This window comes from Canis lupus, chromosome 11, assembly GCF_003254725.2.
Source record: "Canis lupus dingo isolate Sandy chromosome 11, ASM325472v2, whole genome shotgun sequence".
NCBI classification, from domain to species: domain Eukaryota; kingdom Metazoa; phylum Chordata; class Mammalia; order Carnivora; family Canidae; genus Canis; species Canis lupus.
In genome coordinates, this window is record NC_064253.1 from 8906130 (window position 1) to 8932524 (window position 26395).

Here is a 26395-nt window from a genome sequence, read left to right on the forward strand (position 1 = left end):
TGGAAATGTTCCTCAGAGAGTCAAGGAATTCTACTGTGAAAAGTTGTACATAAATATGTCGATCTGCTGTTTCCTCCAAGAGATGGTTCCGCAAACACTTTTTCTACCAATTGTTGGACTAGCATAGAGGAGTTTAGGATCTGAGGAGGAAAGAAAGTACCAGATTTTCACTGGAGGGTAAATATTAGAAATTTTCACAACAAAGAATCAAAATGTACATTCTTAATTCATATAAATGTTTCAACGATAGGGGCACCTGGGTGGCTCAGTGGTTGAGCGTCTGCCTTTGGTTCAGGGTGTGGTCCCAAGGGTGCTGGGATCCAGTCCCATATCAGTCTCCCTAAAGGGAGCCTGCTTCTCTCTCTCTCATGAATAAATAAATAAAGCCTTAAAAAAAATTTCAATGACATGTTTTTTTAAAGATTTTATTTGTTTATTTGACAGAGAAAGAAAGAGAGAGCACAAGCAGGGGGAGCGGCAGAGGGAGAAGTAGACTCCCCGCTGAACAGGAATGCCAATGTGGGGTTTAATCCCAGGACCCTGAGATCATGATCTGAGCTGAAGGCAGATGCTTAACGACTGAGCCACCCAGGTGCCCCCTAATGGTATTTTATATATGTGACCTGATATAAGTGATAAAATATATGCAGTGATACAGGAATTATTTTGTTTATTGGATTTTTAATACTCTGTTCCCTATACTCTGCAGGACAGACTGGGATGGAATAAATGGCACATTTTAGTTGAGAAATCTCTTTTTTGAAAACCCGAACAGGATGGGCTTGGGCTGTCCAAGAACATGTGCCAGAAGTATATTTTGTATTTCTAGGAAATGAGCTGGCAGCAAATTTTCAGGTTCTGTGCCTTGCTTTAGGATCATCCTTAATCGGGCCAGGTGCTTTCATTGGGTTGCTCATTAGTTGGTATATTATATTATGTCAAAATAAGAGTAGAGTCTTTTCAGGCACAGATCCTATAAAGGGCGTTCTTTAACTGGCCTGGCTGCTTGGACACTGTCAAGGTAGCTGTAAACATCTGTCTCCCCCTGGTGTGGAAGAGAACCTTTGTGGTTTCTATGATCCTCCCCTCTGGGTTTTCATGCCTTTGTAAAAATCTCTCCCCTTTCAGTATGGGCTAGACTTATTGATCTGCTTCCAATGCACTGAATGTCACAGAAGTAATGGGATGTTACTTCCAATATTAGGTTACAAAAAGACTACAGCTTGCCCAAACCTGTAAGCAACCAAGATGTCCTTCAGTAGGTGAATGGATAAATAGACTGAGGTACATCCAAGCAATGGAATATTATGCAATGCTAAAAGGAAGTGAAAACACGGAGGAAACTTAAATGCTTATCACTAAGGGAAAGAAGCCAATGTGCAAAGTCTACATACTGTATGATTTTTGCTATGACTTCCTGGAAAAGAGAAGACAACAGAGCCAGTAAAAAGATCAGTTGCTGCCAGGAGTTAGGGAGAGGGAGGGATGAATACACAGAGCACAGGTGATCTTTAAGGTAGTGAAGCTATTTTGTATGATACTACAGAGGTGAATACATGCCATTATTAATTTGTGAAAACCAATTAAATGTATAAGGCCAAGAGCGAAACCCTAATGTAAACGATGGACTGTGGGTGATATTGATGTGTCAATGTAGGTTCATCTGTTGTAACAATGTACCACACTGGTGGAGGGATGTCAACGGTGCGTGGATGGAGGGAGAGGGGTATATGAAAACTCTATTTTCTGCTCATTGTTGCTATAAACCTAAAACTGCTCTAAAAGTCTATTTAAAAAAAAGACTATAGCTTCTACCTTGGGTGTCTTCTCTTACTCTCTCACTTGCTCACTGAGAGAAGCCAGCTGCCATGTTGGGAATAGCCTTATGGAGCAGTTCATGGTGCAGAGACTGATGTCTCCACCCAAAAACCAACAAAGACTGGAGGACCACCAGTGGCCACTGGGTTGTTCTCATAGTGGATGCCTCCCCAAATGAGCCTTGAGATGACTGCAGCCATAGTGGACACCTCAATGAGAGACATTTTGAGACACTCTGAGCTTGAGGTACCCAGCTATACCATGCTCAGTAGTCTAAACCACAAACACTGAGATAAATGTTTGTGTTTTAAAGTGTCTAGGTTTTACAGTAATTTGTTATATAGAGAACGAATATACCTTTTAAGCTACCTTGCATAGGCAAATGTCAAGGAGATTTTTTTTTAATAAATTTTTATTTATTTATGATAGTCACAGAGAGAGAGAGAGGCAGAGACACAGGCAGAGGGAGAAGCAGGCTCCATGCACCGGGAGCCCGATGTGGGATTCGATCCCGGGTCTCCAGGATCGCGCCCTGGGCCAAAGGCAGGCGCTAAACCGCTGCGCCACCCAGGGATCCCTCAAGGAGATTTTTAATACTGAGAAGTAGATGAGGGGATGCATAGTTCATACCAGGAATACGATGCCCAGTTAAGCACAAACATATCCAACTGTCTATCCACAGTGTAATGTTAGAATCACTGTGTCGTTCTAGAGTAAAATATCAATCCCTCCTCATCTTCAGGAGATTGGGGTAGTTAAATAGATAGAAGGAGAAGAGATGGGAAAAAAAATAAAGTATTGCTTTCAAGTGAAAGTCACGAGTATCAGGCTTTTCAGAACCTTCCCTTGAATCTTCTCTTTCTATTTCCTCCACTAATCCATGACAAATAGGATTTTCCCAAAGTCCACAATCATACTGGGATATTTTCTACATCTTTCTCTCAGTAAGTGATAGAACAAGCAGGCAAAATGTCAATTAGAATATACAAGACTTCAATCACATGATCTACAAACTTGATTCATGGCCATTTATAAAACACTGAGCCCCAAACTGCAAAATACATGTTCTTAAGTACACATGGAATCTTCACTAAAATTGACCATATGGTGGGTCCTAAAGTCAGCCCCAGGATATCTAAAAGGATTGCAATCAGAGTATGTTCTCTGATAAGAACTCATTAGAGTCAAAATCAACAATGAAAAGATTCCTAGGAAATCCCCTTAGGTTGAGTATTAAGAAATATACCTGTAAATAACATTTATATAAAGAAAGAAAGAAAACAAAATTAGAAAACAGTTTAAACTGGAAAGTCTGAAAGTTTTTGAGGAGTGTGTAATAGGAGAAAAAAGAAACAAGGTTGTGGATTGACCATAGAGTCTAAGCAAGACAGAAAGGAAGACAGGAAGAGGCCGGCCGTAGGCACTGTGAGAGCCCTGAGAGTCACTCATTGGAGGTCATGATGATAGAGAAGAACTCCACAATGGGAGCCCTTGGGTTGGAAAGGCAGAATGTCTGCGTGTATTTTCCAAAGTGGTAAGAGGTGATGAACATGTCCAGGATGTGACCTTGGGAGAAAATGCCAGCAGTTGATTGGATGGAAAAAGCCCCCAGAAGTGAGAGCATTAATTAATCGGCTTTGTTGTATAAAGAAAAACAAAAATGGCAGCGGGTTGCCATATACTGAAAAGGGTTTTCATCCTTTATACAGTGCACTGGATTAGCAGCCGCTCCCCACTGGGAAAAACCAGCCAAGGTCTTAGTGGTCACAATCCAGCTTTACTTAGTAGGTCTATTCTTGGGATTCTCAATTTCTCCCTGCAAATGATCTGTTTGCTGAGCAACACACACACCTGCTTGTGGTTTCCCTAAGAAGGATACATATTCTGAAATTCAGGTGTGTCTAAAACAGGCGTCACAAGCCACACGAACACTGTGATTTCTTCAGCATGACCCATCTGCTTGCAATTGAGTGGGTTTTAGGCTGCCACAGATGGGATTTTATGAAGCTTCAATTGTTTATGAAAGTTATTCATTTGGGACGCCTGGGTGGCTCAGCAGTTAAGTGTCTGCCTTCGGCTCAGGGCGTGATCCCAGAGTCCCAGGATCAAGTCCCACATCGGGCTTCCTTTGAGGAGCCTGCTTCTCCCTCTGCCAATGTCTCTGCCTCTCTCTCTCTCTCCGTCTCTCTGTGTCTCTCATGAATAAATAAATAAAATCTTAAAAAAAAGAAAGTTATTCATTTGTATAATAATGCAGGCAAAATTTCATATTCAAAACAGGTAAAGCAAAAGTCTCCTCCATCACTGCCAAGGTCCTCAACCCAGGTGAGAACTAAGCAGGTACCTGCTGGTGTGTTTACTCCTGGGCCTGTCTCTGTTCATTTACATACCTACAATGTAGTTTGCACATCAGATCGTTTCATTTCCTTGCTTTTCAAGTGTTTCCCATTATACTTAGAATAAAATCTATACTCCCAAGCGTGGCTTACAAGTCTAGACACAATCTGGTCCTTGTCTCTCTCTGATCTCCTCGCGTACCAGGAGGTGCGAAGGTGTTCTCCCCCACAGGGCTCTGGAGGTTCCTTCTGTTCAGGAAGCTGTGTCCAATCCTTGTCTGACAGGTTCTTCTCAGTGTTCAAGATGCAGCTCAGAAGTTACCTCTTCACAAGCCTTTCTCCTATGTATCCCCTCTCTAAATGAGGACCTCCTTACTGTGTCCGCTTCAAATCTCTTTTCAAACCTCATTATCCTGTTCCAACAAGAAAGCTATACAGTGGGGAGTGGGGGGGGGGGTTGTCTGACTCCTTTTTTCACCACATGTTGGCTAACTTACCATTTCTTTGTACTTTTGGTTTCCTCATCTGAAAACAAGGGTAATGACAGCTTCTACTTTATCAATTGTTATGAGACCAAAGGAGCTAATACTTATAAAACATTTAACAAAGTGCTTGGAACGTAATGAACTCTGATAAATCGCTAAATTTGTCCCTTAGCACTTGCAATTATGTGGCATCATTTATTTATTTATTTGAATGTTTATCACCTCCCTTCTCTGGGATGGAAGATATATAAATCCAAGGACCTTGTCTATTTTGTACTTAGTGCAAAGAACAAAATGCCTGACTCACAGTTCATGAGTATTAATAAATAAATGTGGAACATATGAATATTCAAATCTTAATTCCTGCAGAGGGTTCTGTGTGCACAAGAGATACATTTAAAACTCCTTTTTAGTCCATGCTTTTAACTTTTATATGCTGGCCACCACTGGGGCTTTTCTCCATAGCTTGTGCATCTTATACTAGAATGGATGTAACTCCTTCAAGACTGCAGAACAGGACTGAGCCAACTGCTGTTCACTCATGTGTCTTACTTTTCCAAAGAGCACAGGATGCAGAGGTCAGTGTAGCAGCAGCCACCCTCCCATGATATTTATAAAAATACCACCAGCAGTTACACGGGCAAAAATAACATTTCCAGATCCCAGCACAATCCAGACCTATATTGCAGTTGCCAGCCAATTGATTTAGGATTCATCTGGGGAATGGAGAAAAGATAAAGCTTCTTGTCTGAGCTCATCAGCTTACCCATCATACTGTGCAAGTTAGCCAGGGTCTCGGAGTTGAGAAAATTCCAGTTGGGAAAATTTTCTGCAAAGAGGTTGTGCTTCCACATGCTCTTGCAGACATCTTGCAGAACCCAAAGTTGTGTTGCAGTCACTATTACCACGAAGATGGTGCTTTAGAGGCTCAGGAAAGGCACACTCACATAAGCTTTCCTTTTCCACAAGAGGCATAAATATTTCTTTCCTGAAAATATCTTCCTACTACATGAAGTCTAATTTGGGCCATCTACCCAGAGCTCAGAAACAAGATATAGGAGAAAAAATTAACAAAAAATTCATTTGATTTCTACTTTCTAAGCTGAGCTTAAGAAAATGCCAGGTCTGATGGGGCTCCATTCCTGCTACTGGCAATGGGTCTGAATTTTATGCAAAGTACAGATGCTCTGGTCCCCAGAGAGTTCCTTGTGACTCAGAAAAGAAATTTCTATCACCATCCAAAGCTTGATTCTGACTTAGGCCCTCTTAGTTTCTGGAAAGCCTGTGATGACTGAATGAATTCCCAAAAGAATCTATTCTCTTATTAAATTCAGCTACTGTGGTTTCCAAGTGCTAAATCAGCCTGCACAGCTACAATCTCAAACCAGCTGCCTCTTAGTGACACCTTAAACCAGCCATGGTGAATACTGAACTTTTCTTTTTTTTTTTTTAGTTTTTATTTATTTATGATAGTCACACACACACACACACACAGAGAGAGAGAGAGAGAGAGAGAGAGAGAGAGAGAGAGGCAGAGACATAGGCAGAGGGAGAAGCAGGCTCCATGCACCGGGAGCCCGACGTGGGACTCGATCCCGGGTCTCCAGGATCGCGCCCTGGGCCAAAGGCAGGCACCAAACCTCTGCGCCACCCAGGGATCCCTGAATACTGAACTTTTCATTATTCCTTGTCATCTTTTAGTTCTGGATGGTGCTTCTTATACTAAACACCAGTATATTTGGGGTTCCTGTGGACCTTTCCCTATTTCACATCCCAACCTCTGCAAGTGCAGGTTTAGAAAAATTACGCCTGCAGGAAAAAAGAAAACATATTACAAAAAAGTATACGTTTGTCCTAATGCCCAATGCCAGGCAGGCCTAGGCTGGCTGCTCAAGTGATCATGTAGACCAAGCTGCCATCTTAGGAAAGAAAGGACAGGAAGGAGATGGCTGAGTCTCTTACCAGTTGAGAAGCGGGCTTGCCTGGTTTGCTGAGCCATGTGATAGCAGACAGGAAGCAGAAGAAAGCCCACTGTGTAGCTGCAGGAAGTGAAAGAGACATGGGGCTTGGTTACTGCCTTTAGAGCACGGTATCCTTCCTCACCCAGTAGTAAATGTGGAGCAACGTGTGTCTCCTTGGCCATTCCATCAGGGTAGCTATTCCTCCTTGTTTGGGGGATACATATTAATTGGGGCCATATGAAAGAGGGACTAGATATGTCCTCTCTTTCATTGTTGTTAAAGGTATTCTCCAACAATAGGAAGTGGCTTCAGTCTGGTAGCAAAAAGAATACCCGTTCATTGCACTGTCCTATCTCTTTGTGTTGTCCCCACTCCATACACCATTAGGACTAAGCCATAAATCATCGTGTCTCTCTTTGAAGTGTAACCCCTTAGAAAAGAGGTATCTGTAAGGTGGGAGTAAGGAGTTCTGACCAGCAGGAAAGATTAAGTAGAATTCTCACTGGGGAAGAGGTTGGAAAAAGAGGAGGAAGGTAGCTGATAGGGAATGTGGTTAGCATGGGGTCTTCAGGGACCCAGGATCCCTTGTTCCCCTCCTGGGCCTGAGTTTGAAGAAATGAGGCAGTGAAAAGGACAATTCTGACTCTGAGAAGTCACTGCCATGCAAGTGACCTTGATTCAGCAGGGGGTAAATACAGCAGAATGGCAATGGCAATGGCCTTCATTTATGGGATGAGGGAGCCAAAGTTCCTATTCCTGTCTCTTTTAGCTCCTGGCTGGCATAGAAGAGATATACACATAAATATTTTTAGTTTGTTTTAAAATTCTGCTTGAATAAATTTGCTATATACTTTTATAAATTTAGCCTTACATAGAAGTTGCTAAAATAGTTCAGAGTGAGAAAGCACACACAGCAGATTCTAGGACTATCTAAGCCCATGCACTTTATCAGTAGCTGGAGGGAAAGCAGAGGCCAGCGTGGCTTTATGGTCCACGCCTGCCTCCGTCAAACTTTTTCTCTATGTTAAGGTGACATTTAGGCAAGAAGGTGGAGAAAGAAATCCTGAAAGATTAGCATTTCCCCCAACAAACCAAGTTACCTTTAACTGGCAAGTCTAAGTGTCCTTTTTTTGCCTCCCCTCCCACAAGCAGAAGCACTTGAGAGCGAGGTAAGACCACTAGAGAATAGTCTACACTTCTATAGCAGCACCCTTGCAGTGTATTGAGTCATACACTAATATATATATCGTTCTATTTCCAAGATTATATGTCCTAAATCAGCACCATCTCCCATATTCAAGACATATTTATTTGGGCACTCACTATACCAGGCACTAGCATTTACTCATGCCCCATGCCCGTTTGCCCTCGTCTGGGACAAGCGAGCACCAGTCGCGAGTCTTGGACATGTCGGACTGGCACCCCAGCAACGGCTGAGAAACCCTTCCTTCTCACTCCTATTGACAAGCCTTAGGTTGAAAGCACTTGATCCTAAATTACAATTGGGTTGATTTTGCACTTCCATTTCTGCAAGTAGGAATAATAAACCTAGCCTTTGTTTTTTGCCTTGTACTTTTTTTTTTTTTTTTTTTTTTTTTTTTTTTTTTTTTTTTTTTTTAACAGAAGAACTGGGTTATTGGATTCAAAGAGAAAGATGAGGGATCCCTGGGTGGCGCAGTGGTTTGGCGCCTGCCTTTGACCCAGGGCGTGATCCTGGAGACCCAGGATCGAATCCCACGTCGGGCTCCCGGTGTATGGAGCCTGCTTCTCCCTCTGCCTGTGTCTCTGCCTCTCCCTCTCTCTGTGTGACTATCATAAATAAATTAAAAAATAAAAAAAATAGGTGAAAAACCTGCTAATGATTACCTGATATTTTATAAAAAAAAAAAAAAAAAAAAAAAAAAAGAAAGATGACAACACAGGATGGAAACAGATATCCAGCCATTGGCATCTGGGCCCCGAGGACAGCAGAAGCTGGGTGAAGTCGCCAATGCACCTCTCTTTAGGCTTCCTGGCGGGATGGAGCTTGAGGAATTTTGTCTGTGCTCAGGGTCGCCGCAATTCCGTCCTTCGCGGGTACGGAGCAGGGACCAACGTTGGCTGCGTTGTCACACAGGCTTGCTCTTGAACCTAGGATTCCCATGTGGTCAAGCGTCAGGCTCGCTTTTACATCTTGATCGGAGCCTGTACTCGAAATGCCTGCGGACAAAGGTCAGGCCTTCCTCGTGACCAAAAAGCAAAGACTTTTGTCGCTGGCCTGCACGGAGGAGCGTCCGGAGCCGGGAGCCTCGCGGAAGGCAGAGGGCGGGGCCGGGAGGAGAGAGCGCCCCCCGGAGGCGCGTCCCCATTGGCTGGAGGCGGCGATGGGGCGGGGCCAGGGGCCTGCAAAAGGCGCTGGAAGCGGCTGACCTCTTTCTCCGCACTCGAGGCCTTCCAGTCTCTGGGGTCCTGCGCTCTCTGGGCTGGCTTCCTGGGTTGCAGTGAGCACCAGAATCCAGGCGGATTAAGACGGATATGGACACTAAGAGAGCAAGGTGCTAGTTCTTTCTGTGAAAGAAAGGACTGCTCTTCGGGACTTGGGCTTGAGTTAGATAGGAACTTCTCGTGCGGTCTGGGCCGTGAAACCAATCTCCGTGCACAACTAAGAACCACAGCTCTCTGTGCACAACTCCAGCCACAGCGTCACTTGGCTTCCCAAACGCAGTTTGCCCCCAAATCGTGCTCCCTTCCAAAGCTGTTCCTTGTTGATGAATGCCACCCTCCCCATAACCTAGGTTCTCAAGCCACGAATATGGGGTATTATTTCCGTTGTTTATCCCTCACATTCACGTTCAATTAATCACAAAAACCTGACTCTATTTTCAAAAATATCTCCTGATTTTCCCTCTACAGGCTTTTCTCTGCCTTATTTGATTCTTTATAATTTTTCTCTAGTAGGTTTCTGCTCACCTTGTTCACATCTGATCAATCCCCAGTAATGGGACAGAGTGAGCTTTCCACGATATTAATATGTATAGTCTGCAGTAATCTTGCTTAAAACCATTTGAAGCACTACATTAAATGAAAACATCTAAACGTGATCTGATGGACTGGTTATTTCTGAGGCTTTACCACTGCCTGCAGGCTTCAGCTCCATCTAGCTAATATTTGCATTGCCTGTACTGTTCTTTATTTGCAGAGCTCACTTAAGGTTATTTGTGTCTCATCTCTTTTGGAAATTTTTCTTTGTCCCCAGCAGGTTTAGGGTGTTTTGGGGGGCATGACTGATGTGATGTTTTGGGTGTGGGGTCCAGGAGCAGACCAGCAAGAGAGAATTCTTGAGATGTTTTCAGGGCAAAAATGTGGTTTTATTAAAGCACAGGTGTGGTGCCAAAGTGGGATGTGTGTCCATTGGATGGGGGTCCCCCCCATCGTGGGGCGGCCATCAGGTGGAGGCCAGTGGCTCTGTGGTAAAAGGATTCACTCGAGGCAGAACAAGGGAGATAGAAGTTTATTGAGTATGCTGCACAGGCATGGTGGGCAGATCAGCAGAGGAGAAGCTGTCTTCAAGGAGGTAGTGGGTGGGAGGCATTTTTAAAGGGGGAAGATAAGAAGGTATGGCAACATATGGAATCTTCCCTTTTTTGGGAACTGTGCCTAGTTGTAAGTAGCCCATTGGTTAGTTGGGCTATGGGTATTCTGAGGTGGGTCACCTGAAAGGCCTGCCTGTATTCAGCTAGGTGGTTGCTCACTGTGGCCCTTTCTACATTCCATTGCTCAAGCCTTTTGGCCTAAAAGTAGCTTCTACAACGGAGACAAGACCCATGGGCTGAAAGAGCTCTACTGGGATTTTGAGGAGTGACTGATTATATACTTTTCAGTGAGTGGGGATTAGGAATATCATAAGTCTCTAAGGAATTTGGAAGCAAGGCTTCCAGGACTTTGAGATGTTAGCTGTTGTTAAGATAAGTTTCAGGAGACCCTTTAGATGTGTCAGTGGGCAATATGTTGGAAAGATGATTGCTAACATATTTTGGGGGGTAGGGATATAGGTAAAATAAGTTTCTAAAGGGATTTTCATATGTTAAAGAAGACTTAGAGGATCCTGGTGGTTGGGGTAACATCAAGCTAAGACTGCATTTTGCCTCTAGCCAAGTATTTTAATTTTTTAAATTTAAATTGTAGTTAGTTGACACACAGTTTAATTTTGGTTTCGGGAGCAGAGCTCAGTGGTTCCTCATTTACATATAATACCCAATGTACTTCCTAACAAGTGCCCTCCTTAGTACCCATCAGCCATCTAGCCCAGCCCCCACACACCTCCCACCATCTACCCTGTTTATTTTCTATCCTTAAGAGTCTCTCGTGATTTGTTTCCCTCTCTCTCTCCTCCTCCTGAATGTTCATTTTGTTTCTTTACATCTCCATTGATAGAATATATATATAAAGCACATCTTCTTTACCCATTCAACTATACATGGGCATCTGGGCTCTTTCCATAGTGTGGCTATTATGGATAATACAATTATAAACATCAGGGTGCATGCACTTCTTCAAGTGTGTATTTTTATAACCTTTGGGTAAATACTCAGCAGTGCAATTGCCTCTAGCCAAGTACTAACACTAAGGCAGTTAAGTTCCTTGAGCGGGGTCACTCTGCCTGCCTCCAGTATTTGTCAGTGTGTTACAGGTTGTAAGGTTTATTTTTTTCTACATTTCTTTTACTCTTGTTCTCCACACCACTATTAGCAGACCTGTAGAGATTTGTCATATGTTTAATCATGCTGCATTGTTATGAAAGGTTTTCCTTTAATAACTTTGAATAGCTGTGGAGGAACTTACTCATCTGTAAACTTGTGCTTACCACCCATAGATGCTTAATAAATGTTAAATGAATGAATTACAACATATGACCTTCCTCAATATTCAAAAGCAAAGATCATTTAGAAGCATTTGTTAAAAGCTTTTTTTTTTTTTTTGGTCCCCAGAGATTCTACTTTGGGAGGTCACTGTGAGGGTTCACGACCGTCTGTTTTTGACAGTTCTTGGATGATTTTCATGCATTAGATTCAGGGATCACATTCTTTTTTTTTTTTTTTTTTATGATAGTTACAGAGAGAGAGAGAGGGAGGCAGAGGGAGAAGCAGGCTCCATGCACCAGGAGCCCGATGTGGGATTCGATCCCGGGTCTCCGGGATCACGCCCTGGGCCAAAGGCAGGCGCCAAACTGCTGCGCCACCCAGGGATCCCAGGGATTGCATTCTAAGAAACCTTTACCCATTGGTAAAGGGCGGCTTTTTTTTTTTTTTCTTCGGTGCTACACCTGAAAGCTATTTAAGGCTATGGGCTCCCTTCTAACAGCAAAAGTAGCCCTATGAAGTCAAACCTCTTAAGGAAGGTCTCATAGCTACTGGAAGCACCCTGGACTACATTTCCCAGAGTTCCCAGGGACCCCCGCGCAGGCGCAGTTGGAAAACTACGCTGTCCTTTCCCTTCCCGGAAATCGGCGGGTCACTCCCGTCCCGCCCCCTCGCGTCCGCTTTTCCTCCGCGTCTCGCAGTGCGGGGTGCAGCGCCTCGGCTTGTGTGTGTCTGTCGCAGCAGGCCGGACTCATGGCCTCGCCGCTGCGATTCGACGGGCGGGTGGTACTGGTGACCGGCGCGGGGGGAGGTGAGCAGGCGAAGGCCGGGGCGCGGTTGGCGGGCGCCCGCCCAGCTCGCGCGCCCGGAGCCGCGGTCTGTCCCGGGGAAGGCGCGCGGGCAACGGCTGCTCTCGGGGCGCCGACCGTGCGGCGCGGGGAGAGGTGGGCCTGGCCGGCGTGGAGCCCTGAAGCGCCTGCAGCCCGCTTCCCGGTGGCGGCTTCCCCAGGGCCCGCGCCGTGCGAGCGAGGCCGGGGCGCAGGCTGCGGCTGCGGGTGCGGCCGCGGCTGCGGGACCGGGGAGTTCGCGCTCGGCTCCGTCGCCTCCGCCCTTGCCGGGCTCAGGCCTCTGTCCGGCCCTGAGGGCTGTGGGAGAGCAGTGGGCGGAGGAGTCCACTCGCCCGCCTGCCCCAGAGGAGTGGAGACGGCCGCCTCTTGCTTTGGGCCGTCGGCCATGAGGGTCCTCTCCCTCGGTCGGGTGGCCTTAAGCCCTTGGGAAGTTCTTGAGACTGTCTGATGAGTCTTCCCGCTGGAGTGTGTCTGCTTTATCCCGCCGAGCACTCTGCTCGCCTGGAGTCTCGGCTCCAGCTGTAAACGGAAAGGCCCCCCGGAGTCAGGCAGGTGCCAGGGTGGGAATGAGGCTCGGGCAGGGGTTAGGGTGGGAACGAGGCGGGAGGGGGGGGGGGCAGTGGGAACCGGCGAGCGGAGATATTGCTGCAGTGGGCCTGGTCTTCCTGGGTTTCAGGAGAAGCAAACTGGAGATTTGTTACGTGAAAAAACCCTGTTCTTGAAAAAGAAAAAAATTAAAGCCGCTCATACCCATATTGATGCTCTGCAGTGCGGTTTTGCACTACTTCCCACCAGTGGGTGACTGACCTCCGCAACCACCAAGTGTAGGGGTCTTGACTTTCCTTGCTTTTGATTCTGTCACCTAATACATTTATATCTTTACATCTCCATCGATAGAATGGATTCTCATGCTACCTTTCAGCAGGTACTTTAGTATTAATTGGTGGCCAGGTATTTTATACTTACAGCTGTAGTCATCCTGAAATGCTCATATATTTTTGGGATTTTTTTTTTTTTTTTTTAAAGTAGGCTCCATGCCCAGGTTGGAGCCCAATGCAGGGCTTAAAGTGATGACCTTGATATTGAGACCTGAGCTGAGATCCAGAGTTGGTTGCTTAATCCACTGAGCCACCCAGACACCCCTGGAAAACATTTTGTTGACACTTGGCTTTTGATAGAAATAATTAAGTGATGCCCTCAGTGCTTTAAGCCTGTTTTGCCAGTGAGTGATTCAGTGTGGAATATATTTTGCACCATGACCCAGGACACACATACAGCAACTAAAGTTCATGACACAGTATCTAGTAAATGAAGTGTGCTCTAAAATTTTGTTTCATTAAGTAAATGCACTTTGCAGCCTCCTCAGTTGATTCTGTGAATCATAATGAGTTATGAGTAGACAGTTAGGGACTTAGTACCTCCCATTTATAGAGCCCTGCAAAACTTTCCCTCGCCTGGATTATGATACAGTCCCTAGCTGTTGTCGATCTGAGGGAGAAATATAATTTTGTAGTGAAGTTGAACCAGTCCTAGGTCATCATTGAGAAGGGGAGTTAGAAATCAAATTGGATTCCTATCATGGATACTATTGCCCTTCAGGTCTTGGGTTTCTTTTCTTTTTTATTATTTATTTATTTATTTATTTTTATTCATTCATTCATTCATTCATTCAAGACATAGAGAGAGAGGCAGAGACACAGCAGGAGGGAGAAGCAGGCTCCATGCTGGGAGCCTGACGTGGGACTTGATCCCGGGACTCCAGGATCACGCCCTGGGCCAAAGGCAGGCACTAAACCACTGAGCCACCCAGGGATCCTCCGGTCTTGGGTTTCTTATTTAGAGATCCATACCCACAGAACTGAGGCAGTGCTGAACATCCCAGAAGAGTGTCCATGAATGCCTGTTGGGCCTGTGTCTGCGAATGAGTCTGACTCCAAACCACTCCTATTCTACAGATAAAGAGAAATATATCTGCACTATTCAGGTCCTGTTGTTCAGCTTGAAATATAGATTAGTTTAATGGAAGACCTGGAAGGACAGTTACAGAATTGTCCAGGCCTTATGTAAACAATTTTGCCATGACTGGTGGTGTAACGGTGTAATAGCTGTTTATTGATTAGCTGACTGAAGGGGTTGTTGGGGACAAGACGTTAGAGTGGAAGATCTGGGCTGTGGAAGAAGGAAGGAAGTCCAGCCATTTTTAATTTCAGATGGTTATGAGACGTGGATTGTGAAGTCGTGGGAGAGATGTTGAAGCCATTTGAATTCCTTCGGTTGGTAAAGCTAGCAAGTGAAATAGCCTCAGAGGCTATTCTCAGGGGCATTGTTGTTGACCCAGTGAGGAGTGTAAACCACCAATGAGAACCTTGAACAAGCAGTCTGAGTTATGAATCAACTGAGATTTGACAGTGCTAAAGAAATTACGGTCAAATAAAAAGAGAGAAATGGAAGAGAAAGGGTGATGGGCAGTGAATTTAGATGTGGGTGAGAATTGAGACATGAGTTAAGAGATTAGGACAAAACGGAGGCTCTTGAATTTGACTTTTTGTGCATCTTGACTGTAAAGCTGTGCTGGGCATTGTGGGAAATGCAGAAGAGTGACGTTTTCAATCTCAGCCATGGAGGACCTTCTTGTTTAGTTGGGGAGGCAGACTAATGGATGTAAACTATTTGAATAATGTTTATATAAACACATATTAAAACATGTAAGGACCTTTTCCAATCTGCTAATAAGCTAGTGGTGTTGGAGGGAAAAGAAAGGAGACTGTCACTTTTTGTTTGTTGACTTGTGGATAGTTTATATGGGTCTTTATGATAGAGGAACATCACTTATATTATCTTTTAAGAGAATAGTATAACTTGATTTTAAGTTGAGACAATTCTCAGATTTAAGTTAGGTGTCTCTCTCTCTACCAGAGACCCACCCCATTCCTTTCATCTGATGATTTTTTACTTTACCATTAATTTTGTGTTCCAGTCTTCTGGTCATATGCATTTGATTTCTTTAAAAACACAGTGTCAGAACAAGTGCTTCAGCCTTGATCTGATAAAATATGAGAAGACCTGAGTTATTTGTATTGGCTGAAGTCTCTTATCCATTCATAGTGAATTAACTTATAAAATAAATTATTTGGTGATCTTTTTTAGTTTTGGAAAAACTTTCTATTTTGGATTCTTTTTAGAAGAGCCTGATATTGGGACGCCTGGGTGGCTCAGTGTCTGCCTTTGGCTCAGGGTGTGATCCTGGAGTCCCAGGGGATCTGGTCCCACTGTTGGGCTCCCTGCAGGGAGCCTGCTTCTCCCTCTGCCTGTGTTTCTGCCTCTCTCTCTGTGTGTCTCTCATGAATAAATAAATAAAATCTTAAAAAAAAAAAAAAAAACAACAACAGAAAGGAAGAGCCTGATACTTTAGCCATCTCAATTTGTTGTTTTTTTGCTTCTTTATCAGCTTAAGTTTAAACTACTAATTAAATCAAGTAATTTAAACAAAAAAATGTATACATGTTAAAACAATTTAAGTAATATAAAAGTAGGCCTTGCACTCATGGTTGCTCATCACATGGTTCTATTCCCCAGAGGCAACCTCTAATTGCCAGTTTAATTATATATTGTTCCTGAGGTATTCTATACCTCTAAAACTTACACAGGCATATATATACATTTTTGGATAACAAATTTACACCATGTGCCTTTGAGTGAGAATTAAATATTTTTTGTGTTTGGTGATTCAAGGTTCAGTACAGGATACAGAAATCCCTAGATATTTGAAGCCAGAAGGGATTTAATATAGGTAGTTGGGGGGGTGGTGCCTGGCTGGCTCAGTTGGTAGAGCATGTGACATGTGACTCTTAACCTCAGAGTCATAAGTCCAAGCCTCATGTTGGGCATGGAGCTTGCTTAAAATAAATAAAAAATAAACAACCAGCCAGCCAGCCAGCCACCACAGGCAGTTGAGTCCTTGGTACTTTCTCTTGCAATGACTTTTCAAACAATCAGAACTGGTTCATTAGGGGAGCTGCTACGTCTGAGGATGCTGTTGGAACTGCTACAGCCACTGGATAACCAAGGGCGTAGAGAATGGAAGCTGCCAGTTGGAGCTCTATCGAGAGGTAGCTAGATCAAGAAGTCGTCACTACAAGCACTGTTTTCTTAATACCTAGGAAGCTTCAAGGATCAGCTTCTAGGGACACCTGGGTGGCTCAGCGGTTGAGCATCTGCCTTTGGCTCAGGGGATGATCCTCTCTCTGTGTATCTAATGACTAAAAAAAAAAAAAAAAAACTTAAAAAAAAAAATCAGCTTCTTACAAACAGCAGCAGCCAGAAGTCACAGTAACGCTAACTTCTGCTTCATTTCCACCTTCCAGATATGCAAATGCATTTAAAGGTGGAGCCCATTTCCTACCCTTCTATTTAGCTGCCAGGGGTAGGAAATGATAGGCAGGATAGGTGGAAAATACAGTTTTAAGCTTTCTGACCTCTGTAAGGTAGAAAAAGGTGAGCTAGATGTGGAGAGTATCAGTGAAGACCTTATCATTGTGATATAGGTAATTTCTTGCCAGTTACTTTTATTTTAAAATAGGGGTTGATTTAAATGGACCCCACTAAATTGCTAACATTTGCTCAGCTTTCTGATTTTTTTTTTTTATAGGACTGGGCCGAGCCTATGCCCTGGCATTTGCAGAAAGAGGTGCATCTGTTGTTGGTAAGTTGGTAAATATTTCTTTTTGACGAGTAAATGGAATATAAAGTACAATTGTCACAAGTCAGCCACCATCACATAATTTGTCAAGGTCAAGTTTCATCACTAATTATTTCTTCTGCCAGCAAAAATTTTTCTTGAGGCTGTCTCTCTAACTTCCTTTTTGAAGTAGACTAGTTTCACAGAATTTGCAGCTGAACAGAATTGATAAAGATGGTCAGGCATTCATTATATAACAGGAAATTCTTGAATTTGGTAAACTGTGAGCTGTAATTTTTTGAGATAGAAGGCTGGTGCAAGATGAATCCCTGCAAGTAAAATATATTGATAAGAATAGGAAGTGCATTTTGAGGACTAGAAGTTTGGAGTCAGAAAATCCAAAGCATGTTTGTTTTTAATCTCTTTCATCAAATTTTTTCATTTGGAAGCTTCTTACAACAGATATTTAAAGTGTTAATTGAAGGGGCAGTTGCATGGATTTTATTATGGATCATCAGTTGGAAGATGCTATATTGAGGGGTCACAAGGTGGGATATTTTAGTAATTTAAATGTTTTGACCTGGCATGATGTGGTGTGTCCACAAGAATGGATCTTTCTGCAGCCAAGCCTTTGTGGGCAATAAATGAATTAGTGCTGAGTGCAGGGTAGGTAGGTAGGGCAGATGATATGGCCAATATTTATTAGTCTCTTTTTTGGAGTAAAATTGTTGGCTTATAATGACTTCCTAATGACAGTTTTTTTTGCCTCTTACTAAGGAATGCAGAGAGACAAATTTGTTTATGGAGACATGCATAACAACCAGGTAAGCAGGCAACCTGGTTTTCTAGAGAAGACCCAAAGCAGCCATTTAATTATACTCTTCTCCCTCCATGGGAATATATAGCTTATCTCTATGGAAGGGACACAGAATCTTTGGATGTTCCTTGCCTAAAGACATATCCACTGTCTACTAATCCAGTCTGCTTCTTGGTGGCAAGCACAGATTTTGACATTGTGCTATTTAGCCAGAGGGTGTATAGTTCAGGCCCTGGCTGCCAGATTTTCGCAAGATAGTTCATGTCAGATCAAAGACCCGTGTTGTTACTGTTTTTTTTTTTTTTCCTCTTTTTTTTCTGTTGCTGTTTTGTGATATTTTTACCTTATACATTTTTATTTATTTACATTTTTTCCTACTCAATTCTGTAAGTGCAAGGACCCTATTTTATCTTCTGTATCTCCTGAAGGATCTAGAATATTTCCTTGTGCAAAGAGGTACTTTGTTCATTGGATCTTTTTTGTTGTTTGACATAGACTCTTCTTGGAGTTGGTGGGGGAGGGACAGGTGTGTCTTTGAGATGGGTTGAATAAATTCCTATTTCTGGTTGTGATTAAGATGTGATCTTAGTTTATAAACTTACTTTGTAAAGCCATGTGTGTTTGTGTGGATCAGTTACCCTATCTTCATCTCTTACCACTGAATTTATTAAATTCAGAATAGAAGTTTTTGAGTTCTAACAAAAAGATACAGAGGTACGGCGTGTCTGTTTATTGTGTCATTGCCGTAGAAGTGGGATTGCAGCAAGTGCCGGTAAAGTCCAGCAAGGCAGAAGGATTTGTATCTTGGAAAATTATTTTGTCATACTTGGCTGAAGAGCCAGATTTAGTTTGGTTTAGGGGAAAAGTCAACCTCTGTGAAATTGCTTAGCTTTTGACTGATGTTTTTCTACTGCTGTTTATTGTGTGACCTGTTAACTTTGTAGACCAACAGTGAGTTGTGTTCCTTCCCTAACCACTGCTACCCTTTATTCTAGCTTTTTAAAACTAGATACCCTGCTTCCAGCTTACATCACACCACACTACTATTTCTCCTTTGTTCATTTTTGTTCTGCCCACCATATTTTTTACATGAGTAAGAAAAAGGAGAGGAACAAATAAACCTGGGATGGTATGACATCACAGTATCTGGTCTATGAAAAAGTGACTCCTCAGATAATTTTATGAGTAGCTCAGAGTTCAGGAAGAAGTAGGGCCAAAGGTGTAGGGTAGCTTTTGTGACCTTTGAGCTTGTGGCCAGCTGTGTCTCTGCTCTAAGTGTCTTCCTAATTTCAGGATCCCAGCTAAAGGAGCAACATCTGTCTGGGTCATTGCTGTGGGGGAATACCAGTGGATCCACTTGATGGCTCCTAAATCTGTCCTGTGCTAGCATGCCACTTCCATTCACATTTCATTGGCCAGAAGAAATCACTTGGCCAGGCATCACAAAAGATGTTCTCTAGCTTCATGTTAATATGATTGCTGTGTCTTCTGTTCCATAACATAAAGCATTATGGGTATAAGGGTATAAGAACTGCTCAGCCTTTTCTCAATGGGTGAGCCATAGGCCAGTCTCTGATTTTTAAGTTTTCTCTTGAGGCATGGTAAGAAGACTCAAGTGGTCCGGCAAGAAGAACCTCTTTTTTGATGGTCAGAAAGGCAGAAGATTTTCAATTCTCGAACTGGAGAAGTAGTACCTTTGGGTCATTGAAGCCGTGACCCTTTAAGGGGGGCATAATTTCTTTTCCGTGCTGCAGTTTTACAGTGGCTGGTAAAGATGACTCTTAGGCTCCTGTGGTCTGATGCCAGAGCCCGTATTTCCAACCCCTGTGTGATCCTCATAGCCGGAAGGGGAACCCTGGTGGGAAAAATGCACTGGCTTCGAAGTTAGGTTGTGCTTGGAATCCTGGCTGTGCTGCCTCATCACGTGACCTCTGGCACTATTAGAAGCCACCTTTATCAAACTTCGAGCATCATGGTGGGGATTAAGTGACCTCAAAAATTAAAGGCCTTTTTTAAAAAAACATTTTTAAAGATTTTATTTATTTGAGAGAGTATGGGAGTGGGGAGGGGCAGGCAGAGAGGGAGAAGCAGACTCCCCACTGAGCAGGGAGCCCCATGTAGGGCTCAATCCCAGGACCCTGGGATCATGACCTGAGCCTAGGGCAGATGCTCAACCGACTGAGCCACTCAGGCATCCCCCAAATTAAAGACCTTTGTAAAGGGAAAAGAATGGAGCCAATAGTAGAGACTGCCTGCCTTGTGCTAGGTATTGTGCTGAGGACCTGGAGGTGTCAAAGCCTAAGGTTTTTCTCACTCAAGGGCATCCCAGCCTCCTTATATAAAACGTGTTTCTTTTCTAGATTTTCAAAGGAAAGGGCCTGCCTTAGGCACTGATGTATTTTCTCAAGTGTAAGCCGAGTGCTTAGTGATCAGTCAAGCAAGACATACATATTGAAACTGGTGTAATCTCTCTGGAGAACAGTAAGGTGTTTCCTCACAAAGCTAAAAATAGAACTACCCTATGATCCAGCAATTGCATTAGTAGGTATTTACCCAAAGAATATAAAAATACACATTTGAAGGAGTACATGGACCCCAGTGTTTATAGCAGCATTATCAACAATAGCCAAAGTGGAAACAGCCCATTGAGTGATGAGTGATAAATGGATAAAAAAGTTTCTCTCGGGCAGCCCCAGTGGTGCAGTGGTTTGGAGCAGTGGTTTAACGCCGCCTGCAGCCTGGGGCATGATCCTGGGGACCGGGGATCGAGTCCCGCGTCGGGCTCCCTGTGTGGAGCCCACTTCTCCCTCTGCCTGTGTTGTGTCTCTGCCTCTCTCTCTCTCTGTGAGCCTCTATGAATGAATAAATAAAAAATCTTAAAAAAAAAAGTTTCTCTCACACACACATGCACATAGAATGGAATACTACTCAGCCATTAATTCATTCATTCAAAAAGAATGAAATCTCGCCATTAGCAGTGATATGGATGGAGCTAGAGTATATTATGCTAAGTGAAGTAAGTCAATCAGAGGAAGACAAATACCATATGGTTTCATTCATGTAGAATTTAAGAAACAAAATTGATGACATATGGGAGAGGAAAAAAAGGAAATCATGAGAGACTGTTAATGATAGAGAACAAAGTGAAGGTAGATGGAAGGAGATGGGTTGAGGATGGGTTAGATGGGTGATGGGCATTAAGCAGCACACTTGTGATGAGTACTGGGTGTTGTATGTAAATGATGAACCACTGAACTCTACTCCTGAAGCCAACATTGAACTGTACGTCAACTACCTAGAATTTAGATAAAATAAGTAAGTAAATAAAGGGAAAAAAAAGACATATGTGCTGCTTAAGCAAATAAGTTATATGAATGAAAGCACATGTGGATTCCAGCTTATAATAATAAATGAGCTCTATGTACAATGCCCACATCTTCCCCAGATGCTTCCAATTACTATTGCTAACCCAGATTTTAGGCGACAGCCTTTAAAGATAGCTAGAGAATAGCTCTAGCCATTTAGCATTTTAAAATGATATAAAACCTAAAAATAATTCATACAGGTAATAGACAGCATTGTATGGACTCAGTTATTCATCCAACAGTTATTTATTGGGTGCTTGTCATGTAGCAAACATTTTTCTAGCAGCTGAGGGAGTGGAGTGGGAAACAAAACAAGTGGGGTCCCTGTTTTCACAGAGCTTACCTTCTAGTGGAGGGCGGTGGGGAAACAATAAATAGATATGTAAAAATATATCCAATAAAACAATCAGAATGAATGGGCTGGAAGAGAACTCCAAGGAAGGACATGTAGGCAGGGCAGGATTGTGCCCTGAAAAGGTTTGGGGCCCAGGAATGGTGACAGGGGCCACAGCTAGCTATGCCTCAGTCTTGAGGCAGGAGGAGGCTCAGGTGTTCAGGGTCAGCCAGAGGGTCCCTGCAGCTGGAGCAAGGTCATCAACTGGAACAAAACTGAGATGAGAGCAGAGGTCACAGAAGGCCAGGTTGCGTAAGATTGTTCATTCTGAGTCAGGCCTGGCTTCTACTCTGATGGAGATGGGAAGCCATTTTTGAGTAAACAGAGGAGCAGCATAACCTGATTTAAGTTTTAAATGGATGGTTCTGATTGCTATGTAGAGAATGATTGTGAGGAAGCAAGAGTGGAAGTGGAGATGGATGAAGAGGTCATTGGGCCTTTTATACTATTAACTCTTCTTGTACACCCTTGGGATTTTTCCATTTAGAAAGAGAAGTGGAAGCAGAGAGTCTTATCAAGATGTTAGCAATAATCCACATAAGAGATGGTGGTGATTTAAGTAGGTCATGGGGTGAAGGTGGTGCAGAGGTTAAACTAGGTATATTTTGAAGGTAGATATGGCAGGATTTGCTGATATAGTTTGCAAGGGAAGGAGGAAGATAGTCTATTTACTGAGACAGGAAAGACCACAGGAGGGCCAAATCGTTGGCGAGATGTTCCTGCTAGACTTTCAGATGGAGATACTAAGTAGGAAGTGGGGTACAAGAAAGACTCTGTATTTGGGGGACAGGTTGGAACTATATAAATCTGAATCTTCTCAGTTTTATAGGTGGTATTTGAAGCCAGGAGACTGGATCAGATTACCTGAGTGATGAGTATAGATGAACAGGAGAAGAGGTCCAAGGACTGAACTCTAGATGACCAGTTTCTTATTTTCATTTTTTTCTCTCAGTGAAGATACCTTTGATGCCATCTTGTTGTTTAGACAAGGAAAATCAGGGACAGGAACCTAATTTAAGACACTGCTGTCTAAACTGCCACTGCATTTTGTGGTCCTTCAAATATTTAGATACATTTATGGCCACTCTGGAGAAGATTGCTGATGACTAGGGTGATTGTATCTTTCAACCCAAAGTTGAAGATAGTAATGGCAACTCTGTGTTGTTCCCTTTTTGTTTAGTGGAAAAAATTACGTTCTTTTTAGGATACAAGAAACTTGTTAACAGCATTAGAGGAACAGAGTAGCATTGCGGTTGGGTCCGGGTTCTAGTCCAGATTTTGCTGTTTTAGACAGCCTTGGGAGCCTGGGGCAAGTTACCTAACTCTTCCTGACTTTCTTCATCTACGAAACTAGAACAGGTGTTCCTGCCAATTTTTAAATCTCTGTGGGGATCAAAGGCTGCAGTGTACCCAATAGTTCTTTGAAAATGAGAAGTATGGCACATACTAATATAAGCTACTAATGATATGTTTAAAATTTATTTATTATTATTACTCCTTACAATTTTAGCCATACATTTAATGGTAACAGTGTCACATAGTATGAATATATTTTTCTTTGTGTTTAATTGCAGAAGTCTTTTCACATTGTTGCTATCCCAGGCTTTGACCATGTAGCCAGAAAAGTGTTCTAGTTCAGGTGATAAGCCTGTGATTTAGGTCTGATGACAGTGGCATGATGAATGGGGTCAGTGTTAATTTAGTACATACTAATGTATAGACTTCAATAAATCTGTTTTGCTGTTTAGCTGCATGGCACTGATCTCAGTAAATTATTCTGGCTTCATTGCTTACTTGTTTGGTTGCACTTTGAACAATTTCCACTTGAGGGTAGTGTTCTGTTGCACAATAGAGCAATTCTTTATTAAAAATGCCATTGGCCAATTTGCTTTTTAACTTTCCCTTACTTAGTTAAAAAGGCTCTTAAAAGAATGTGATCTGCATGTCTTAAACTCCTGATGTTTTTTACTGGTTGTTTCTTGTCATTTGAGTAATTGCATGGAAATTAACGATTAATAGGAATTCAGTCTTGAGAATCTTTTTTCATTTCTTGAGGGATAATGTCAGCCTCTTTCCATTACTTTGTATCTTCATACTAGTTTTTATTTGCAATAAGACAATAAGACTACATTGTTTGAAAAATATATTCCAGTCCACATTTCGAGAAACCCTTTTTACTTAAAAAAGCTATATGAAAACACATTTCACTTAGCTGATTTTCATTGTGGTTAGGCATTGGCTTTTTCCCTGTCTCATTCTCTTATCTTTAACCACCCAACCCTATCCAGCCTTAACCTGAATCAAAAAAAGGGGGGGGTGGGTGTGCGGGAAGAGAGAGAAAGAGGGAGAGAGACGTTCTTTAAAAGAAAAAAAATCGTGTTTGTTTTTTTCCAGATGTGGCATCCATCCCTTTGGTAATATTAAAAGGCTCTCAATTTTAGTATGTAACACCTTGTCATTTATTTTTTTATTTTTATTTTTTATTTTTTCACCTTGTCATTTATTAATTAGTAATTTTTTTATTGTCGTTCCTCAAAATTTATGTAATTACTCCCCAGATGTTCATTTTGCAATGTAAATTGTTTCTTTGTCTCAAGTGTTTTTATTAATTTGTTTTTTTCAGGTTATTTGTTATTGATCTATGTATCTTCTCATTAGTTTTTGCATGTTATTTTGTAAATTTTACCTTCAGTTGTGACATACACTAACTTTATTATTTGTCCCCATTATTTAGTTCTGTTGGCCTTTATATACTTGTTGTTACATCCATGGATTATTATAGCCATCCCATACTTAACTTTGAGTAGATGAGAAAAGGTCTTTGAGGACAGGTGCCATCTTCCTATGTAGATTTTCCTGCAAATAGTAAATGCTCGATTCAGGTTTGTATCTGTGTAATGGAATACTGTGAGATGTGTGGTAAGTATGGTTCGTTGTTAAAACATCTAACAGTGGAGTCATGGTATCAATTAGCGGCTGAACACATATGAGTTCTGTATGTAGTTTCTGATCTCTTTTAACAGATAAGTTTTATTACTTTTATTGTAGACCCTGATACACTAGGCTTTATGAATATTTTTCTTCCTTTTACTGAAAGTGGGTCGAATCATGTTTTTTCTTTTCAAAAAAGAAAAGCATTGCAAAGTTAATCTCATGACCTGAATCTGTGTTTCAGTATATTTGTTGCTTCATCTCTCACTCTAAACAAAGAGGCAGGTTTGAAGGTATCTGTCTTCTGGCATGTTTCATAAGACGGGTACAGCGTAGGAAGGAATTGAGATAACAGAATACAGTTACAATGGGCTTTTATTTCCAATTTGTATTTTGAGGCTTGGAAATGAGTTCTTGTTTGTTTTTGCATTGCAGTGAATGATTTAGGAGGAGACTTTAAGGGATTGGGTAAAGGCTCCTTTGCAGCTGCCGATAAGGTTGTTGAAGAAATACGAAGTAAAGGCGGAAAAGCTGTGGCCAACTATGGTATGATATTTGAAAGAGCTATACTGTTTCTTCCATTTTCCTTCAGCTACTGCTGTCGCTCGCTATTGCTCACGTTAGTGATCATTGAGCAAATGTCTCAGCATTCCAGTGTGAGTATGAGATTAGATTTTCACTGGGTCAGCCCAATCTGTTTGGCTATTTTATATAATATATGAGGTTTTTAAGAACTTTTGATATAGATAATTTCACAAGTCTTAACTTTCAGCCTGTTGTTTACTTAACATTTTATTAATAAAATCAGTAAATTATTTTATGATAAAATCAGTAAATTCTTAATGATTATTAATGATGTGACTATGAATATGCTCTTGTTCTTGAAAAACCCATTTTAGCTAAAAGGTTTTAGGTATTTCTACAGAATAACATTAGATTCTTCTTTTAAAAAATAGTTGTAGAGAAATCCTTGAAGTATTAGAGTGTAGGAAGTAAAATGCCCTTTTGTATCCAACCACCGAGTTCCCTTTTGCACAAGTAATCATTGTTGTATGTAACTTTCTTACCTTTGTAAAAACCTAAGAATCAAAGTTAGGCATTAAAAAGTAAACCACAAGGAAAACAGCATTTGATATATTGATTCTAATAGTATCTGTAAGGAACCTTCTCAAATAGATCCACTTTAAAAAGTAAGTGCTTACTGACTTTTCTGCAAATTAGATTGTTTTTATTAGCCAGTGGTAAAATTAGATTGCCAGTCACTTGATCTTGACATTTTAAAGGAAAGGAAATAGGATATGATTTGTTTTGAGGTTCTAGGGAATAATGAGACAGATATTTTAGTATCTTCTTACTGAAGAGCTACAAAAAATATTTTCAACTTTTTAAAAAAAATTCTGGAGTTAAATTTATTTTATAATGATAACAATTCCAGACTCTCCCCCTTCCTATCCCCCCAGTTCTGATATGCAATCCGTATCAATCAATCCAGATGCAGTTAGGAAAACCTCCTGTAGGTTTCCTTTTTTTTTTTTTTAAGATCTTATTTATGTAGTTTTGAGAGAGGGAGAGAGCACTTGAGTATGTGTGGGTGTGCTCATGAGGGGTGAGGTGAGGGGCAAAGGGAGAGGCAGATTCCCTGCTGAGCAGGGAGCCTGATGTGGGGACTCTCTCCCAGGCCCTGGGATCATGACCTGAGCCTAAGGCAGATGCTTAACCAAAGGCAGATATCAACTGAACCACTCAGGTACCCCTCCCTGTAGGTTTCCAAGTGTGAAGGTTTTAATACAAATAATTAAAGGCTTGCATAACCATTAGAGGGGCTGAGCAGGTTCATGTCAAGGAATCTGAATGACTGGGTCAGCCTGCAGCAGGCAGTTCCCACGGCTTACCTGGATATGCCAGCTCTCTTTCATCTGCACTC

At 42.2% G+C, this 26395-nt stretch overlaps 1 protein-coding gene and 1 long non-coding RNA gene across 5 annotated transcripts in view; one reads left to right on the forward strand and one right to left on the reverse strand.

The window, feature by feature from the left end:
* LOC112659675 (uncharacterized) overlaps positions 1–26395 on the reverse strand; it is a 117940-nt gene that overhangs the window by 17713 nt on the left and 73832 nt on the right. Inside the window, exon 4 of the long non-coding RNA XR_004803840.2 lies at positions 6602–6678. This is a non-coding gene — a long non-coding RNA (uncharacterized LOC112659675). The remainder of the gene's footprint in view (positions 1–6601; positions 6679–26395) is intronic.
* Positions 12085–26395, forward strand: part of HSD17B4 (hydroxysteroid 17-beta dehydrogenase 4) — a 93435-nt gene continuing 79124 nt past the window's right edge. The window contains exons 1-4 of one of the 4 annotated variants that reach the window (XM_035697076.2): positions 12200–12249; positions 16935–16988; positions 17742–17788; positions 24907–25017. Coding sequence is in view for 2 of the 4 variants with exons in the window: in XM_025446742.3 (XP_025302527.1) it covers positions 16263–16395; positions 16935–16988; positions 24907–25017 (298 nt within the window). In the remaining 2 variants the exon portion in view is untranslated. Of the gene's footprint in view, positions 12250–12742; positions 12835–16250; positions 16396–16934; positions 16989–17741; positions 17789–24906; positions 25018–26395 lie in introns of those variants that run through there. The other 3 variants (XM_025446743.3, XM_035697078.2, XM_025446742.3) reach the window with 3 other exon arrangements.